The following is a 17,617-nucleotide window of genomic DNA, read 5'->3' as shown; positions in this document are numbered from 1 at the left end:
ATATTTGGTCACGGAAACAGACGTCATTCCGTTAACGTAGTAGGGTATACAAAGAAAAAAATCAGAAAAATGTAACACGCTCTGACGTGTGCGCGCTCTGACGTTTTGTGTTAACCTTGGAGACGGAACAGCAAACAGAAGCAGTGGAGCGGTTGCGAGGACTATTTTGGGAACGTTTATTTTTTAATCTAAGAAAGACTGGGTCGTGAAAGTTTGTGATCGTAGCCTATGATGGTTTTTCATAGATACGTGTGCAGTAAAAACGAGAACCACATTTATTACCTAGCCGAGTTAAGGTTATTCTCTGCTCTTTAGTCTACGGAAAGGCGTGTGGTTAAGCATGGCTGAATTACACACCTCATGAAGGGCGACTACGCCGATAAATACGTATTAGTCTGTACATTTTCCTGCCATGTGTGTAGATTTTTATAACACCAGAAATCACAATCACATGCCCTTTTCCAATATTTATTTTTGTATATTGAGCAAACAATATTAATGAGCTTGTTTTTCATTTTTCAAGCTATTCAAGTAGAAAAATAAAAATGAAAATATAAATATCAGAAACAGATTTAATAAATAAATAATAAACACAGCGTTTTCACAGAAAACTTCCTCATGTGCTCAAATTTACCCCACTCACACAATAGACAAAGCACACCCTTTATAAATACCATACAATGTACAATAAACATACACATTCAGTAAACCAGAAACAAACATCAAGTTAATTCTATTGCTGTGAACACATTTTAAGGTCAGCTGCACAAATACAACTTTTAATATCTAGCACCAATAAATAAATTAAATATTTGAACCCTAGCATGGTTTAACTTGCTTTTTCATGATGTAGAACTTCATAAACATTTTTTTTTTTTTCATTTTTTGCTACATACAAATAAGCTTGTCAATTGAGGGAGAGAGTGATGAGCTTCTGGTATTCCATTCCATAGTCCAGCATCTGCACTACTTTATGCTAAATGCATGCATCCTAAAAAGTCATTGAAATGTCCTCACAAGGCCAGCAATGTGGGTGAGCTGAGGGAATCTGAGGACTGGTCATTGCTACTACTTTCTCTCCTGTGAGCCACCCCACAGGTTGGGAGAGCATCAGCATCTGAGTAGGTGAACACAAAGGAAGACGTGTATGTTGTGCATGCAGGGGTGCATGTCACCACTGGGGTGCAGAGGGGCTCAAGATCATTGGTGGTGGGTGTGTAGAGGGGCTCCCAGTCCTGAGTGCAGAATGAGCCGGACAAGTCCATGTCGGGGACAGACCGCACTGTCTCCACGGTGATCTTTCTCAGGGGTCTCAGCAGGTCTAGCGACTCCTCCAGGGAGTTGTTCAGGTCAGACAGCTTCACTGTAGAGTTTGGGTTTACCTCTAAGGCAGAGTCGGCAGAGAAGGTGGAAGGTCTGGGTGAGACTGATGCCTCTAGCTTGGGGGAGCTGAGCTCACTGGAGATGCTGTGAGCAGGGGAGATGGAGGTCTCTGGGAAGCCGGCCTCCAGATCTGAGGGGATCTTACAGACAGGCCTGTGAGCCATAAGGATGAACTCCAGCTTCTCCCTCTCCTTCATGAGATTTGCAATTTCAGTCTTCAGAGCTGATTTCTCATCCTCCAGCACATCAGTTTCCTATTCACAGGAAAGAAAAATATATATTTTGTTAGATTTTCTGAACAATGGCCTCCAAGTCTTGGAGGTCAACATGATAACAAACTTTTTAAATTACTTTTTAAAGTTTTTTTTTTAAGTCCACTTTTTAAAAATACTTACAGCTTGCAAAGTGTCAGTGAGTTCTCTTCTCCGGTTACGACATTTTGCTGCTGCCATCTTGTTCCTCTCTCTGCGAAGCCTTTTCTTATCATCCTCCTCAGGAGAAAGCTATAAAAATCAAAAGTGATTAATTCATATTCATCAGATATTCCAACTTCACCAGCAGATTGAATTATTAGTCTGCTTTCTCAGTGCTGATTGGAAGATCCTTCCACAATAGCATTCCAACTGGAAGCAGGCTTTTTATGGCTTATACCTCGAACAGCAGTCATGCTGCATAATATATTTGGTTGTTCCAAAGATCTGAGATTTTACACAAGGGTATAGTCACCAAACATCTGTAGGGTATAAATATTTTGTAGGATATAGAGATGTAATTTTGTCTCCCATCGGTCGATTATTGAAAATTACCTGCTCCCCGTTGCCTCTTTTGCGAGTGTTCAAGCCCTTGGTTCCAGCACTTGTGAACGTTGTCGATCTCTGGGCACTGTATGTGCTGGCACTGGTATAAGAAGGGGCCACAGACGAAATAAGATTTGTCGGCTGGATCATCCACTGCAAATCCGCACTTGTAGAGATCGCCGTGACAGTCGGGATGAAAGATGTGTTTGAAACTGTCAGATCTGTGAAATCCTGCAGAAAAGATTGGGCAAATATGTAAATATACATTAAAAAATAAAAATAAAAAAACAAGCGAAAGTGTTCATTTAATATTGCGAGCTTGTGTAGATGTTACAATATCGGTCAGAGATATCCACAAACGAATAAATATGCATGACGCAATACCTGCTGGTCTGTTCTATAAAAATCGAGACCATTATAAATATCCTAGTGATGCAACTCATGACGTGGGAATCTCGACGGAGTTTCCTGAATGAACTTTGTGTTCTGGGCAAACAGTTGTAGCCTGCTTATTGCAGTAGCAGACGGAGTAGCCTACTGACTAGCATGGTAAGCTGTAAAAGGGTGCACAGCGCAAATTCACGTTTTTGTCGTAAAGTAATAAGATAACTATCTGGCCCCCGCCAGAGCTCTGTTTTGTGAACGTTTTATTCGATAAATAGCTTAAATTAAAGCGTACACATTAGCATATTAGTTGTAAAACACAATATAACGGAAAAATTGATGCCTGATCCGAGGCATGCAAAATAAATATAATTTACATTGCCGTGTTGGCCTCAAAATGAACAAATATCTGATTAATCTTACCTGACATTGGGTGACAGGGGAACCCATACTGGAATACGAGCCGGCTGGAGACGGGTAATAAGTGAGCATTTCGCCAGCCGGGGAGGCGGTACTGCAGCGGGAAGTTGAGTCGCACTCTGAACCGAAGCCTGTGTACATCATCGTTGAAACAATCCCAAAGTAAACCTTAAAGAAAAATACGTCTCCAATTAATTATTGCCTAGGTTTCAAATGTTTAAATTATTCTTTGACAGATTTTCCGTATTGGCTGTCAGTTTCTCCGGAGTTTTTCAAACTATCTCTTGATTATTTCTAGAGAAAATGAGCAGCCTATGCGTCCAGGTCCGACTGGCAACGCGAAGTTTTAAGTTTCAGCTTTCGCTGTCACTGAAGCTTATATAGCCCAGTTCCTCCGCCACTTAAAAAAAAAAATGTTATGAATGGAAGCCCAGTTGCACTGCAAGTAAATGAAGGGGACTCCGTCGTCTGTAACCATGAAGAAAGATGTGTACGAGTGTAATATAATTATTAGAACACATTAATTACGAATTGTAGTTAAACATAAATTGCGCTTGCTTATTCAATTGATTTTAGATAATCTACTTTTAAAACACTTAAAGGTTGTATTAAACATCGTACCTACCGTTAAAAATGGACTGTTCCAGAGAAGGGTATCCCAATACGTAAGTATCCTTATATGGAATACATCCTGTAAAACGATGCGGGTTACTGACGGGAAATGTACCGAGCCACAGAAACTGCGCGTGAGTCGTTTCCCATTGGTCGGTGCACAGTAACGTCAGAAGTAGCGTGGTAAAGGAGAAGGAGAGGCAATTGTTTGTTGCCTAGAAACCCTCTGAGAATTTGACGTTACAGTTGGAATGCGGGTATAGCGGTATAATGACAGAATATTTATAACCACGTCGTGATAACGTTGTATTTTAAAACTCTCATGGCCGTGTTACCTATGACCTGATTTAACTCCACCCGCGTGTCATACCATATTGTCGTCATTACTATCACAATTTGGCCAAAGATTATATCATATTGGGCTCACTCAGATCGAAACTGAAAATTGATTTAGGATACATATTTCAAACGTAATATCTTATTCATTGTTATTGCTTAATATTTACTAAGATAACCTAAATCAAAGTTGGAAAAAAATGAAAATAAAAACATTTTAAAAAACCATTTGGTCCAAACAACAGTTATTCCCAGGAATTAATTTGCAATCACATGCAGTCGCCTAATAGAACACTGTTAAAAGAGAACAAACAGTAACCATGTATCCATGTATTTTATATGGATGGATACTCAACACTTTACATATAGTGATTTTAGTGCTAATGTGTATCAATGGCTAGCATTAGTCATTTGGCAGGGCCATTTCAGTCATCAAACACTTCAGAAATACAGTGGCCAACCTGACCTGCGTTGAATGCTTCGTTGGCCATGTTTCACGTATTTTATGAAAAATTGAACTGGTGAGTTCATTAGTTCATCTAGGTATTCGTCCAATGCTAAGAATGTTGCTTACTAATCAACCATTAACATATTTTCAGGTTTCTTGGACATTTCAGTTACAACATCTTCCACACTGTATCTTAAACATTATGGAACTGAATTACCTTTTTACTAGCTTACTATGAAAAGAGTTAAGCAATTTATGTTCATGGCCACTACTACAGCATATGTCATTTTTACAAAATTGGAAATACAAAAGGAAAATTTCCACTACTCAATAATTCAATCTTCTGTGTGATTTGGCCTCAACTGAAGAATCCACCACCAAGTTAAAAACAAGCTTAAGGAGTATAGTGATATCTGGAAACCATATTCACATTATTTTTCTAAATGATGATTCTTTTTATTGGAAAACTGGCCTTACATTATTTTTACCCTCATAGCATACAATGTGTTGCACAATTGTTTGTTGTTGTTGTTGTTGTATTTTGGTAACATGTTGTTTACTTCTTTATGCATAAGGTGAATATGTGTGAGATATGTATGCATGTGCTTTACTGAAAATATTAGTTACCAAGTGAGGATGAAGGAGGTATAAGAGAGGAAGATGAGTGAGATGTGACATAGACCTGTCAGAAAGTTACAAGCGCATAGATACAACTAGAGGACGACCATTAATATCACCATATATTTGTAGTTTTCCATTTGGATCTCACTATCACTTACTCATGGTATTTCTCCTTTATGTCATTCAGCAAAGAGTATACATTTGCATAAACAGCGAGCTCCATAAGGTTTGGGACAAAGCCATATTTATATATATTTAGAATTATTACTGTACTTTATTATTTTAGGTTTGTAATTTAACAAATCATATCAGATTCTCAGTTTTTATTTTATTAATCTATTTTGGTTTCACCATGTAGACATAACATACACAGGTAGACACACCTTCAGCTAACCTAAGCCTGTGAAATCCCAGAAGTAAGCCTGTACTGTGCATGTTGAGGACAAAACATTGGAGCTCCCAACAAAGTGGATGGAGAATATCAAAATTCCACATAAAAAGTCTCCGATGCTATTTTGAAACTCGAATAATGACTGTTACATTTCATATGAAAAGCAGGTTGCAAAAATATGTAATGTAATATGTAATAAAATATGCAAATTTTAATAAATATTTTCCCCAGACTTCTGGACCAACACAACCATTTTTTCACAAACTGCTGCTCATAATAAATTTATGATTGATGATAATGATGTTTTCTTTGGTGGTAAAATCACTTTGATTTTTTACATTGAATCAAATGGGCAGCAAGCTCTTTTGCATGCGCAGTAGAGGTTGATTCCTGTTATGTCCTTGGCTTCACCACCTGGCCCCTTCTACCCTCTCTATAAGAAATAACAGCACGTTTTATACATAGTCATAATGTCTGGGACAAATGACTTCACAGGTGTTTCTGAATAGTCATGCTTGTTCAATTGCCTCTTTAGTGCAAGTATAAGAGCGCTTTCGTATCTAGTCTTGATTCTAGGCTGTTGATTGCCTTGGGGCTCTGTTATTGGCATTTTTCACCATAATTCGAGGAAATAAAAGTTAAGGAAGCCATTATGAGGTTGGGGGATTTGTTAAAAACAAATGAGAGATGTAGGCCAAATCTTTGGTTAACCACAATCGACTGTTTGGAACATCATTAAGAAGAGAGAGAGGACTGGTGAGTTCAGTAATCGCAAAGGGCCTGGTAGGCCAAGACAGACCTCTACTGTTGAGAGACCTCTCTCAATCCGTCCTGCTCTGGCAGTGTATGTATTCATTTTGCTACTTTTTAGCTGTTCAGTAGGGAGTTTTTTCTCGACAGCTTATGCTTCCTCAAACTTGTTTCCTCCAAACAATCTGGGTGGCTGTAGTAATGTCCAAGCTCCTTGCTGAAGTCACACCTACACGCAATGTAAAGACGTATGGTGATTTTGTGGCAGCAAGTGAGGTAGGAGGGGCCAAGCAGTGAAGCTTAGGAAGTAACGGGAAACAGCATCTACTGCACATGGTGGGTGCAAAAGAGTTTGCTGCTCATTGAATTCAATGTAGAAAACCAAGGTAATTTAACAACCAAAGAAAATGTCACCGGTCAATTTTTTTGTGATCATGATTTTTTAATGTGTAGCATATTGTGAAACAATTGTTGTTTTGGTCCAGAAGTTTTGGGAAATATTAATTTAAAATTACATATTTTTTAAACATATTTTCACAGTCGGCTTTTCACATTAAGCGTAATGATCGAGTTTCAAAATACCATCAGGGAAGCTTTACTTTGCCTTCAAAAGTCTAATAGGCTATTCTTCATTCACTCTAATGGGGGTTCCAATGTTTTGCATGCAACATGCACCCTAGATAGCAAGTTTTCAATAAATTTCAATACGGTTTCCAATCAAATGTTAGTTATAACCCCGGTGGATTACTCCACTGCCAGCTTCATCTTCGCGCTAGGCCTATCAGTCAGGCCTTTCTAAAGGCCTTTCAACAGATCACTTGCTGTACCTATAACTATTTAGCTTAGCCAGCACGCTAATAGTTGGTAATAAAGTCCAAAGCAGATCCCACACGAATAAGCATTCCATTAGTTAGCAGCTATTGTCGTGGAAATCGACACAGTTCATTAATCTAAGGAAGAGAGACTGAGACACTACTTCAAGCCTTTTATTATATCTGCAGATAGGAGACACAGTTCAAGAGCTCTCACAGGAGCTCGGGAAGCACAAAAAATCTTCTGTCTGTGTTCGCTTTTTTACACTTTATAAGGGGCACACACACTCCTTTGTTCCTTCACACCTGTACTTTTCCACTTGCATGTTGTTAGCCTAGGCTGTGTGGGTCACACAAACTCTAGTCTGCTGGCATGAAGTTTGACCTTGGTGATAAAAGAGGAGTGGGACGTACTGCCGCCTACCTAAGAGCTGGCAGGGGTTTATCAGAGAAACAGAAAAAAAGTGGTTTCAACAGATTATACATTAAAAAGACAAGCAGATAATTGCATATACACAGAGGCACAGTTTAGAACATAGGCAATACATAATGCGCGTGCCTTATTATTCCTAAAATATTGTTTTTTTTTATTATTAACAGCATTAAATCCAAAATTTTCTATCACACTTCATTTTGTTCTACATTTTGGAAGGTGTAAGCAGGTTAGCTCACATTTAGTCTGTTTGATTTTATTAAATTCATTTTATGCAAGTGTAATTCCGTTATTAAAACATAATATTTAACCATGGTACAATTAATTGCTATTAGATCTGTAACTGTCCATCACTGAGAAGGATATGCTTTGGTCCATGGCATATTAATGACCTCCTTCCTATTCGGAGTGCTAATAAGTTAAACAGCGCGTCATTCAGGATAATAGCTACAGCTGTCATTCAAGAAGCCAATTTTTTTCACATTAAAGCTGTAAAGAGTTCACATGTGGTAAAAAATAATAGTCACAACTGATTATCAATGGACAGTTTAAATAATATACTGGTTTATTGTTACTTTTGGTACAACAGTGAAATAAATGTCAACAACTGTTTTTTAAATAAATTATCACATAAAACGTTTGCTGTAAGCAAAACTTCATATGTCTTTAGTTTAATGTGGATTTGGTTCTAAGGAGTTTGAGTGGGTGCAAGTGGTCTACCTTTGTTTGATTGTATAACTCTACACATACACCAACACGCACAAACACAATTATGTAGGCCTACTTTCTGTATTACTGTATAACCTCAGATTGAGTTTTATTCAGATTAAACGTACTTTTAGCTCATTTATTAAAATTCGAATTTAATTCATGATTTCACCCATAGCAGCAGTACCTACTAAGTAAGAGCTAACATTGCTGATCAACAGTTTTTCTTCAAAAAAGCGACCAAGTGCAATTTGAGGTCATGTGAACAGGATGTACCATATATGGTATGATAACTCTCCCCTGTGATTGGCTAGATGACCAGCTGCATGTAAATGTTCTGTATTCCCGGTCTGCATTTCCAGACTGCACAAAGGAGGATACCATTAGAATAGGCAGTTGAAGTGGTTGCTCGCTGACTGTGATTTTCCCCCCTTGGAATGAGTATTCTGTGTTTCTGTTTGCATTAACACTGCCTATTTTTTTAACTCGTTGTGCTTCCACTCCTCTTCGTGCTATATATGAAGGGAAAAGTAGTTGACCTTGTATTCAATTTAGAAATAGGCCTAGTGTGTGCACGCACGCTACAAGGTGAATTAATAAAATGAGCTACCTATACAATGGATTAATTTCAATATTTTTAAACGAGCCATTTACGTCTGATAACAATTAAAATAATGGTCTACGACACATGATGAGGTAGAAAACTATGTCTTTATAATAAAATGAAAATAAATGAGTTTTTCCACATTTGTTCATGGCCTTTCTCTCTGTTACTGCCCAACATATGTGATTTGACTACGGCTCTACAGTGTCACAGAGGTATGGTTAAGCAGTTAATCCACAAACGACTCATTTAATTTTTAATTTGAATAGCTTTTATTTCTGTCATTTGTGGGGGGAAAAATCAATGTTTCATTCGTTTCTGAATGGAATTGCAGACACCATGTTATAGGTCTGAGGTCTAGCGATAATGTTTACGCTTTTTATAGACTACGCATTTTAATTGTTCCCTATAATGCAGTTATCCAACACAGACAAAATATAATTCTATAGTAGTGTACGCTAGTATTGCTCAGTAACGGGAAAATTGAGTTGTTTATTTTCTCATCAAAGTCTCTCCCCTCTAGAAATGGTACAGCCTTTGCGCACAGATTTCATTCATAAAATTGTGACAGTATAAAAGGAGGAGCTAGCAAAGTAACCTAGCAGTTACCAGGTTTGTAAACCTGGAGAAGAAATAGGGAATACTTCGTAAGGGAGAGAGAGTATCGACAGCATTGAATTGACATATTCAGAAGGCATATAATTCTGTATTATTGTATTTTGTCGGAAAATGTTTCAAAACTTAAGCCCCGATTACGACTCATCTTCTCGCTGCAGTACTGCATCTCCTGCCGGGGACACCCTCACGTACAATCAGCGGTCTCCAAATGATTCGTTTTCTGGCACCTCCGCTTCACCGATGGAGAGTACGCAGCAGGTAGCCTACCGTAAGAATTCCTAATTATGCTTATGATAAAGGATATTGCATTTACGCAGTGGCTATTTACCTTGCAATGAGTTATGGAGCGCACAATCGTGCTTGAGTTCACGCAGTAAGGAGAAAAACTACCTTTGACAGATGCGCGCTCCCGTCCCATTCATAAAAATGAAGTTCGGTAATTGTCATGATAACGCTATAATTATGATAATAGCATATGAAAATAAATAAAAAATTCTGACCTTGGCCGTTGACTCGCTATAATGCATGCATTTACAGAAATGCAAATAATACATTTTAAAGTATGTATTAGAGTGCACTAAAGATTGGTCGCATTTTTTATATAGAATGTTGCTTACTGGGATATTCATAGTTTTTCAGACATTCAAGGCTGTGGTAGTGGTGGTGGTTGTGGTGATTGGGGGGGGGGGGGGGGGGGCGTGTTTTGCGAAGCAATTTTGTAATAAGCGGATCATAAAATGTTCTCGAATAAAATTACCTCAAGATTAAATAAAATCTGCACACATTTGCTTAATTGGGATATAAGGCATGACGTATGGCTATTACTCGCTCTATGTGCCCTCCTAAGGGTCAGGTTTGTTCTTTAGAAAATTAATAATAAAAAATTAGGAGACTCCGCGGTAATTTTGCGTCAGTGTTGACGTCAGTGACCGTTATAAAGCCTTATATTTATTGGAAGGTGAATACATGTGTATGTGTACATATGTAAATTCATAGGCAGCCTATTTACGCCTGTGTGCAATATACGTAGATATTATGAACAAGAGCTTCTTTGCATATTTAAACGATCCAAACATATATTTATCAGTGCATATCAATATAAATGACATTTTCTGTAGATTTGAAATGTTTTGGTAATCACTGCAATAAAACAATATATGGATGTTACATGTAAACCAATCTTTCATATCTGAAATATGCTATGCTATTCTGCAGGAATGTTCTGAAATGGATGCATCCGAGTCTCCCTTTGTTCCAACGGTGACTGCAATTTCAACTACCCCTGACTTGCAGTGGATGGTCCAGCCAACCATGATCACATCCATCGCACAATCCCATAAAGCACTGAGCTCCGTGCAAGCAACTCACAAAGCAGTCAGAGGCAGAGGACAGAGCACTGTCAGGAAGACAAAGAACGAGCAGGTATTTTTACTTCCTTTTCGCCACAATGCCTGTTTAGATAGATCAACGCTGCAGACTAAAAGCCCAAACAAAATGTCTGATGCTCAGTGATAGCATAATTAAAAAATCATTTTTCCTTTTTAATCATCTGGTGCTCTGCCGACAGTGCAGCCTTTTCGTTTGCATGCTTTAGAGCTGTGCATTGGGCACAGGCACCCAATTTATATTCAGCTCATGGTGAGTCTGCAACAATAGTCTATTTTTAGATGCACTTAGTGAAGGATACATTTGCCACTCTTTCCCAAGAAAAAGAAATTGCCTCCAGAAGTCAAGGCTTAGCAGATGAAATAGCGAGATTGATCAGGATAATAGTTTTTTTTTTTTTACTGAAACAGCTCTCTCCAGAAGAGGAAGAGAGGAAGAAGATCAGGAGGGAGAGGAATAAAATAGCTGCGGCAAAGTGTCGCAACAGAAGGAAGGAGCTCACCGACACGCTGCAAACTGTAAGTGGACCTGTTACTTGTTGCATGGAAGCTGGTCAGCTATGTCTGGCGATGCGGAGATGTGTGCATTTGTGAGTGAGACTCGTCTGTGCTAAATCTGCCCCATCCTCTCTGCAGGAAACAGACAAGCTGGAAGAAGAAAAGGCAGCTCTGCAGGCAGACATTGCTAGCCTCCTGAAAGAGAGAGAGAGGCTGGAGCTCATCTTGGCTGCCCACAAGCCAGCCTGCAGAATTGCTGATGATCCAGAGGGTGAATTCAGGGAACCTTTGGGGTCCCCCCAGCTCCTTTCTGTCCTAGAGGATGGCAAGCTCCCAGAGGGCAGCACATTGGAAGCAACATCACTACAAGAGCTAGATGGATCCAGCGTCCCCCCGACCACTGCCATCTCCGGAAACTCCAACATCCTCTTGTGTTCTAGTGTGGCTGCAAGCGCCAGTGACCTAGAGCCTACCCTTGACCTGAAAGAAGAGCCCCTGGACAATCTGCTTCCGAGCCTGGGGAAGGTCTCCATGGAGACAGCACGGTCTGTTCCAGATGTGGACTTGAGTGGGTCCTTGGGGGCCACGGATTGGGAGACCCTCTACAAATCTGTGTCCAATGACCTGGAGCCTCTGAGCACTCCTGTTTTGACTTCTACCCCCTCCTGCACCAGCTACTTGTCACTGTTCTCGTTCACCTACCCTGAGTTTGACTCTTCTGGCAATGAGGATGAAAGCTGCAGAAGTGGAGAGGACAGAACCGATCTGGTGATAGATATTCTCAATTCTCCCACCCTCTTGGCTTTGTAATGTTGATGTCATTAAAGGTAATCAATTGGATTGCACCTGGAAATGACTTTTTATGGGATCTGCCAATGAGATCTGATCCCACCTAATGTGACATTGTGTTGGTTTGATGTGATCAAGCCTTTGATCCAAATGTTGCATTCATGAAATGTTTACTGTGGTCAAACCTGTATTAACTTCTTCCAAACACTTTGGTGTAGATAAAGCATGGCTATTTATTTCCTGTACAGATATCTTAAGTATACAGATGTATTACAAGCATGCAAAGAGGTGGCATAGAATTTGAAAGTACCCTTATATTTTTGCTTTGATTAAAAAACATTTTTTATGTTAGATCTCAATGTATTGTGGTGTCCTGTTTTGTGGTTCCATTCAATTGTATATTAATGTGAAAAAATTGAATATAGTGTCCAAGAGTAATCATGACATTTACTGAATTTGCATGGATAGCTTTTACTGTTCTGTGATTTACAGTCATTTAAACTCTTTAGTTTTCCATGAAAACATTTTGTCTGCTACATTATCTGTCAAGATAAATTTTATGACATAGTTTATTTTTCTACTTTCAAAGTTTTGACTTGTTTGTCAAATGCAACAAAAAATGAGCATTAATTGCTTACTATCATTAAATATATTTGAAGTGATGTTTTGTCCCTTGTTTATCTCTTTTTTAATGTCTAGAGTGAAAACTAAAGTTGTTTATGTCCAACCAAAGAGAATAGATTATGCTCAATAATGTACTATCAGGGTCCTGATACTGAATATAATAAAAACTTAAACATAAATTAAGAGTAATTGCTTATGACTGACTGAAATGAAGGAAAATCTCACAATCTGACACAAAAACCCCATGTGAAAACATTTCAAGAACCTTTGTATAGGAAATACCTGTCTGTGCCCTTTTCTTTATGATTGTCTACATAGAACCTTATGCAAAGAAGCTGCACCATCAAGCTTAAAGTGACCAGCTCCAGACCAGACGTGCAGGATGTTACAAATGTTCTACAAAATCATGCAATATGCGCAAACAGGACAGTTTGACATGTACACTATTTCACAATCAGTGTATTGGTACATTCAAGAGCAATAAGAAATGCCAGGTGAAAATTTTCCTTTGAGAAATAAAAACAATATGTGGATTGTATTTGATTTTTCCCCTAATAATAACAGGTTTTTTTTTTAATTAAACGTTTTTTTTTTACAGTGAATGCAGAAATACAGTTCAGTTGTTTGGGTTACTTATTCCTACTACATAGGATTGAATTAATTATTTGGGGCTGTAAGTAATATCTTGAGGTCAAATATTTACTTTCTATGTGTCTATTCTTAATTTATTTGGAATTAAATGTACCCATCATTCAGATTACCAACATTTCCAAGTTTTCTAAATGATATTAGTGATATGAACGTCCTTGAATTATGCTGACCTATAAATGTAATCTGTGCTGGATCCAAACGAAATGTCAGGAAAAGATAAAATAGGCAGCTGATATAACCGCGGTTATGGGTCACTTTTAAAATTTATTATTGGTGGACGTGGACGTTCGGCAAAATATCAGTCTATTTTCTGTCAGTTAAGCTACCCGATTGCTTGCCCCACAGCGTGAAGTGAATTACGTCAGAGCACGTTTGCATTCCTACGTTGCATGGCACGCGATTTCGTTTCACTTCCATGTACATATATGGAAGGGGACGTATGCGACTGACACCTTGACACGTAGTCGCTGGTTGGTTTTGGGCGGGTCGCTCCGCCTGAAAGCTGAAGATCGAATGGCTGTTCTGTTTGGTCTCCATGGGGATGTGCGGAATAGGGTTTCACACTGGGCAGGGAAGCTTTTCTCGGAAAAATACAAGGGAAAGCCGACAATCGGACTGCTGCCCTGTTTACGGGAAATAAACAATTAGGGCATCCAGTTTATTTCTGGAACCGCAACGTTAGATTCTCGGACGTTTGTCGCTTTCTTGTGCGAACGAGTCTTTTTTCCACAAAAGCAGGCTAACCTAACATAAGCTGGCAACTTGCTAGTTTTTAAGCTAACGTTGTATGTGCGAGAATAAAATAATCGTAAAGCTGTGCATGGCTGTAGCTTGATTGTAATCGTTAATTTAAGTATTTTTTTATTGTTGTCTATTAAACCTAATATGACGGGGCACACCAAGCTTTAGAGAATAGTTATGAGGATTGGAGTTAGCTTGCTAGTAGCCAACGTTAGTTAAATGCGCCGGGCACTAGACATTTTTGGTGCAACACATAGGCGTTGAAATAATGGCTGTTGTCATGGCGCCGATTTGAGTTTGCTTTAGAATGGTTTTAGATTTAAACGTAGCCTGCGACAATTGCACAACGTCATAGTGATACAATCATCACCATCTCACGAGCTACGCATCAAAAATGCTCTGCAGGTTAGTAGCATTGTCTATGACAGGTGACGTTCAGGTTGTTTTAAATCAAAAGAGCAATGGCGCAGCAGCCACAACTTGCGTGCACAATGGTCTGTGCTAAAAAGACTCATCGCCATGATTATTAGAGCTTTTTCACTGCCAGTGTGCTGATGTCAAAGACAGAACACTTATTAGTGTAGGATTGTACAATCGCGTCATTAACCATCACAAACCTTTTGAGCCAAGACTAAAGACTTATGATAATATTAAACATTTTGTAGAATCGGTTAAGACGGAATCGTATGTCGTGACGGGGGTGCACATCAACTGAGGCAAGACTGGCGTGATTTTCTTCTAACATAAGACTGAAATATTGTCTAGTGTAAGGTCACCCTAGAGAGCAAAAAAAGCCCAGTGTGACTGAATCAACACCAGAGGGGGTTGTGAGACATCTAAAATAGCTTTGTCCCATACTAGTCAGTTTGTCTTAGCCTCTTCTCTGGATGGTATATTCCTTGTTTTTATTTTTGGTGCAGTTTAGTACATGTGGACAGGCAAGCTCTAGTTTTTGCAGACTTACTTTCAAGATGGTAATCTGTCTTAACTCATAACATAACCACATCTCAGAAATAAAAATAAATAAAAAAACAATGAAAACATTACCAAATAAACCAAGAAATACAAGTGGAAAAAATTACTAAATGAACAAACACAGGAGAAAAAAGTAAAATGCAGAAAAGCAAAAGGAACATTTTTATACTCTGTTCACACCGGTATTATGAACAACAGACCAAGGAAAAGAGATGATAGTGAGTTGAGGTGTTGGAAATGATCAAAAGACACTTGAAAGGCCCACAAAGAGTCAAGGGAGAAGGTGGATTTGCTGACACGGCCTGAAGTCCTGAGCCATTTTGTAGGATGGTTGTGGTGTATGGTTAGTTTTATACAAACGTTCTTTCCAGGGGCTAATTCTTCCCACATCTCTAATGGCAAGTCATTGACTTTTATGCAGTCCAGCAGTGTACCATCATGGGTGAGATTTTGAAAACTCCTCATTTGCACAATCAAAAGTGTGGTGGCCTTTTGGTAGACACTTACATTCATCCTCACTTCCCACAGGCCTTGTTTCATGTTGATCAGGGCAGATTCTGGGTATAGGTGACAAGGGCAGTTTCTAGGGTGCCATCCACCTCATGGGTGCCAATGAAAGTGCAAAGAAATGCATACAATGTGTCCATGATGACACCCCCCCCCCCCCCCCCCCACCATCCTCAGTGTCGCCAAGGGTGGCAGAAAGGTCAGCACTATTCCTGGTGTTGGTACATTGTCCAGGAGGACTAGTGAGGATGTTCTTAAATGTCAAGGAGGACACTGGTAGCAATTTGAGGAGTTTGGAGGCGAACACTACCAAAAAAAGATCAAATTAAAAAAAGAGTTTAGTATCAGCAGCTATATGGGCGGTCCTCAGTAAGGAGCATGTTTCGCGCTATGGCTCTACTGTTGGGACTGTACTGCCTCTAGTGGTAAAATGTGATTACTGGTCACTCTGTGAGCAAACAGAATTTGCAGATTCAACTGAAAATGTCACTTCCTGTAATGAGCTTTATGGCAAACATCTTTCCGAGAGGGGTTTCATTTTTAAATAGATGCAATTGTTCTCACAGGCAAAACCAGAGGGGTCCTAATTGCTGAAATTGTGGACACCTACTTACTGACACAAAACCATTTCTGGAAAAGTACTTAGACAAAGCAAATGGAATGAGCCAATCCTATATTGTTAAAATAGGTTTATATAAAAATGGAGCATAACATGTTTTCAATTACCTAAATAAAATAGAGTTGCTACATTTGTTCAAATAATTCCATCCTAATTGTCTACATTTCCAGGGCTTGACTTTATTTATAGTGTCAGTGTCAAGTGATTCAAAACAAGTCAGATCTTTTCCACACAATTTCAAAGTAATTGGAACATTCATCAGGAGGTGCTGCAGATGGAATATATATGTAAGGATAAAATTCAACTGGAGTGATATTTTGTCACCTGATGTGTGTGATGACAGCAAATGATGAGTATTTAGTAGTGATTTAATTAATCTTCCACTGGTGCAAGTCATGTGACAAACAAGGGCATCTTATCCTGTTTTAGCATGAGGCTCAGTATGACCAGACATCCTGAATTATGAACATTTTCTGTCATCCCCACATTTATATATAATATTATATATAATCAGGACCCCGCATGGCCTGATAAAAATGTTAAAGGAGGCCTCTTGTAATTTGGTCACCCTCATAAGTGCACAGAGCAGCAGTATATCACCACATTCATAACACATAATCAATTTCTTCAGTGCAGAGTGCCGAGAAGGTACTGTTTTTGGTGGTCACCTAGTTGGGCACTGAATCCACCATGTTCCGCTGTCAGAGCTAGTGTTGAACCACAAAGTTACAATAGTGTGGCTATACATTCCCTTTCCAGACAAAACATTTTCTACTGGTAACCTCATATATCATCAGAGTCATTTGCTGTGCCACAACGGGCAGATGAATGGACATGGCAGCGGGGAACACGTTTACTGGTGGTTGCTGTAGTGGTGGAACTGTCTATTGGCTATATGATGTCTCTCAGAAATACCTTCTGTAACGCCAGATGACAGTGCAGCACAGCTGATGGGACATGGGAGTGACAGGCAAGGACAAAAGAGCCAGAGGCATTATTGGGTTGAATGGAGCCACAGGTCTACCAATCTGCTGCCCGATTGACCTGACTAATCAGTACCACCTGCATGCTGTTTGTCACTGCTGTTTGTGTACTTGTGTTCTTGTTCGTGCGTGGATGTGTGTACATGCAGGATTGTGTGTTCTGTGTATGCACATGTGTATATGTTCCTGTATGCACATTGGTAAATGTGCTTATATATTTGTATTTGCCTGAGAGACAGACGGATGGACAGACAGGTAGACAGAAAATAGAAAAAGGGAAGGGAGGGCTGGGGACCAGAAGAAAATAAGCAATAAGAGGAATAACTCATTAAAAAAAACAGCTGGACTATGAACAGAAAAGGCTGATGTATTCATGCTTTTCCACTGGCGACTCACAGATTCTGGGCTGATATACGCAGACGTGACCAGGCTGCCCTGTATGTTTAGTCTTATAAATAGAAGCCCCAGATGATGCAGATGTTAATTAATTTGACTGATTGGCGACATAGCTCAGGAGGTAAGACCGAT

The 17,617-nt window shown here is 39.2% G+C and overlaps 2 protein-coding genes across 3 annotated transcripts; one reads left to right on the top strand and one right to left on the bottom strand.

The window, feature by feature from the left end:
* Positions 1-454: 454 nt before the first annotated feature.
* LOC135257093 (protein c-Fos-like) lies at positions 455-3,350 on the bottom strand. The gene is made up of 4 exons (XM_064339518.1): positions 2,988-3,350; positions 2,190-2,411; positions 1,779-1,886; positions 455-1,637 (listed from the first exon to the last, which is right to left on the bottom strand). The coding sequence occupies exons 1-4, from the start codon at positions 3,126-3,128 to the stop codon at positions 1,014-1,016; spliced, it is 1,095 nt and encodes a 364-aa protein (XP_064195588.1). The 5' UTR covers positions 3,129-3,350; the 3' UTR covers positions 455-1,013.
* Positions 3,351-9,273: 5,923 nt separating this feature from the next.
* LOC135257092 (protein c-Fos-like) lies at positions 9,274-12,767 on the top strand. Of its 2 annotated transcripts, none has more exons than XM_064339516.1 (4): positions 9,274-9,575; positions 10,533-10,739; positions 11,114-11,221; positions 11,339-12,767. In XM_064339516.1, the coding sequence occupies exons 1-4, from the start codon at positions 9,429-9,431 to the stop codon at positions 12,008-12,010; spliced, it is 1,134 nt and encodes a 377-aa protein (XP_064195586.1). In that variant the 5' UTR covers positions 9,274-9,428; the 3' UTR covers positions 12,011-12,767. The 2 variants fall into 2 exon arrangements, with proteins under 2 accessions (XP_064195586.1, XP_064195587.1); XM_064339517.1 differs by having other exon boundaries at positions 9,456-9,585.
* Positions 12,768-17,617: the final 4,850 nt, after the last annotated feature.

This window comes from Anguilla rostrata, chromosome 6, assembly GCF_018555375.3.
Source record: "Anguilla rostrata isolate EN2019 chromosome 6, ASM1855537v3, whole genome shotgun sequence".
In the NCBI taxonomy this organism is placed as follows: domain Eukaryota; kingdom Metazoa; phylum Chordata; class Actinopteri; order Anguilliformes; family Anguillidae; genus Anguilla; species Anguilla rostrata.
Note: the sequence above shows the minus strand (reverse complement) of the source record. Positions and strands in the feature narration are given on the sequence as shown.

Coding starts and splice junctions, on each gene's coding strand:
- LOC135257092 (XM_064339516.1), top strand. CDS start 9,429: ATGTTTCAAAACTTAAGCCCCGATTACGACTCATCTTCTCGCTGCAGT. Junction 9,576..10,532: donor CGATGGAGAGTACGCAGCAG/GTAGCCTACCGT, acceptor GCTATTCTGCAG/GAATGTTCTGAAATGGATGC. Junction 11,222..11,338: donor TCACCGACACGCTGCAAACT/GTAAGTGGACCT, acceptor TCCTCTCTGCAG/GAAACAGACAAGCTGGAAGA.
- LOC135257093 (XM_064339518.1), bottom strand. CDS start 3,128: ATGATGTACACAGGCTTCGGTTCAGAGTGCGACTCAACTTCCCGCTGC. Junction 2,412..2,987: donor CCCCTGTCACCCAATGTCAG/GTAAGATTAATC, acceptor TCTTTTCTGCAG/GATTTCACAGATCTGACAGT. Junction 1,887..2,189: donor AAAGAGGCAACGGGGAGCAG/GTAATTTTCAAT, acceptor TGATTTTTATAG/CTTTCTCCTGAGGAGGATGA.